Genomic DNA, 1,789 nt, shown 5'->3' on the forward strand with positions numbered 1-1,789 from the left:
CGGGGCTCTCATTAGGCTAACAATCTGAATACACGCATCACATTTTGGTGGATCTTGAATAGGGAAAGCTCCCTTTTCAAGAAATACTCACCGGGCCCCCCACCGGGCGTGTTTTAGTATGACTCGTAACACCGGGTCCTCACCGGGTCCCACCGGGCCCCACCGGGCACCGCACCGGGCGTGTTTTAGTATATTTTTTTCCACCGGGCCCCACCGGGCCCCGCCGGGCGTGTTTTAGTAGGACCGTACAGTGGTTCACTAACTCCTTTCACTGTTATTGTAAAAGTAAAATCATTTTATCAGATTTTGTCCGTTGAAATTTAATGCAATTAGACAAACCTATGAAACACCAAACGTTTATATAACTTCAACGGTAGAAATATAGCTACCACATAATAATAACAATTTCTTACGATTTTCAACTTTGCTTCCAATTCCTTTATTACAGAATCAACTTGTTCAGTTTCATTTACTCTCAAAGTTGTAAATAAAGGTGGAATCGAAATCTCCATTTTAAACAAAATGTCTCATATACGTTTTACTGTGAAAAACAGTCTATAAACAAAATTGTATATACTTGAACAAAAATATTGAATTGAAAAAAATTACGCATGTATTAATTTTTGTGGCGGGGAAAAACCTAAACCAATATTCATTTAAACTGCCATTTCATTATTGAGCACGTAGCGGCCATATGGATTATTTGGTCCTTGAAGATGATTGGTCAGATTGCTCACGTGACTGATCCCTCGCACCAGCTGATTACGCCCGTCTTGATTGCTCCGCGCATAAAACGCCTCTTCCACAGCGAGTTACCACGTTCCAGTTTAGATGAAGTTGGTTTCACACCAGGTTACGAGTTGGAAAGTTTCAGAAGGTTTTCATAGCAAGACTTGAGTTAAGTATTTAATTGTTTTAATACATCAGTATATCGTATTATATTTATTGTTACATATGTTATAGCTTAATACTGAAATTATAAGGTTGTGCTTCACAACCCTATACTACAATACACTAAAATTATTGCACTACAATATAAAATAATATATTCTACAAGTTTTGTGCCTTGAGATTATTATTAATTTATATCACTTAAGTTTACTTTATTCTTTACCACGTTCAATGCAGGAATCGCGACGGTTCGTTATTACGTCATTCGCGACGTCACACGCAATATCTCGGTTCACAATCGCTGCGTTCTATTACGTAACAAATCGACACAATCGTTTACATTGCGCTCTTTACGGCTCGCGTCAATGTTACGTCATAAGTTTCGTTACGTCATAGCTGATCGAAAAACACACAACTGTTCTACGCTTTCGTTCTGCGACGTTTTTTCATGGGGCCCCATGCGCGTTCTGCGTCGACGCAAGGCACATTACTTGTATATTCTAATTATATTTGCGCTATGAGCGCGAAGCAAGAAGATCAAAGACTTGGTAAAGTATAAATCACAATTGGCATTATTACGTACATAAGCTCTTTTCTAGAAACATCGACGATGTGACGTCACGAAGTGGTGATGACGCAACAGAAGAACCCACTTCGTAAGTTAAATGTTTCCAAACAAACTTATTTTGCTTTGAATATAGTTTCAAAGTTAATAGTTTGCAGAACATGGTATGTGACGTCACAGAGGATACAGCGGCCATGACACGATAGAAGAATGAAGGTAATTATGACGTATTAATATACATAGACAATAACGATTATATTGTTGCAGAAAAGTCAGCGAATAAAGCTGCCGAAGAAAAGCGCAAGGTATTGTATTTCGTTGTTTATGAGTAAC

The 1,789-nt window shown here is 38.5% G+C and overlaps 1 protein-coding gene across 3 annotated transcripts in view; it reads right to left on the reverse strand.

The window, feature by feature from the left end:
• LOC100179725 (putative methyltransferase NSUN6) overlaps window positions 1-597 on the reverse strand; it is a 7,797-nt gene extending 7,200 nt beyond the window's left edge. For all 3 annotated transcript variants that reach the window (XM_026839889.1, XM_002127178.5, XM_026839890.1), the window contains exon 1: window positions 414-597. In XM_026839889.1, coding sequence (XP_026695690.1) covers window positions 414-512 — 99 coding nt within the window. In that variant the 5' untranslated portion in view covers window positions 513-597. The remainder of the gene's footprint in view (window positions 1-413) is intronic.
• Between the last annotated feature and the right edge of the window lie 1,192 nt (window positions 598-1,789).

The sequence above is a fragment of the Ciona intestinalis genome, unplaced genomic scaffold (assembly GCF_000224145.3).
Source record: "Ciona intestinalis unplaced genomic scaffold, KH HT001066.1, whole genome shotgun sequence".
NCBI classification, from domain to species: domain Eukaryota; kingdom Metazoa; phylum Chordata; class Ascidiacea; order Phlebobranchia; family Cionidae; genus Ciona; species Ciona intestinalis.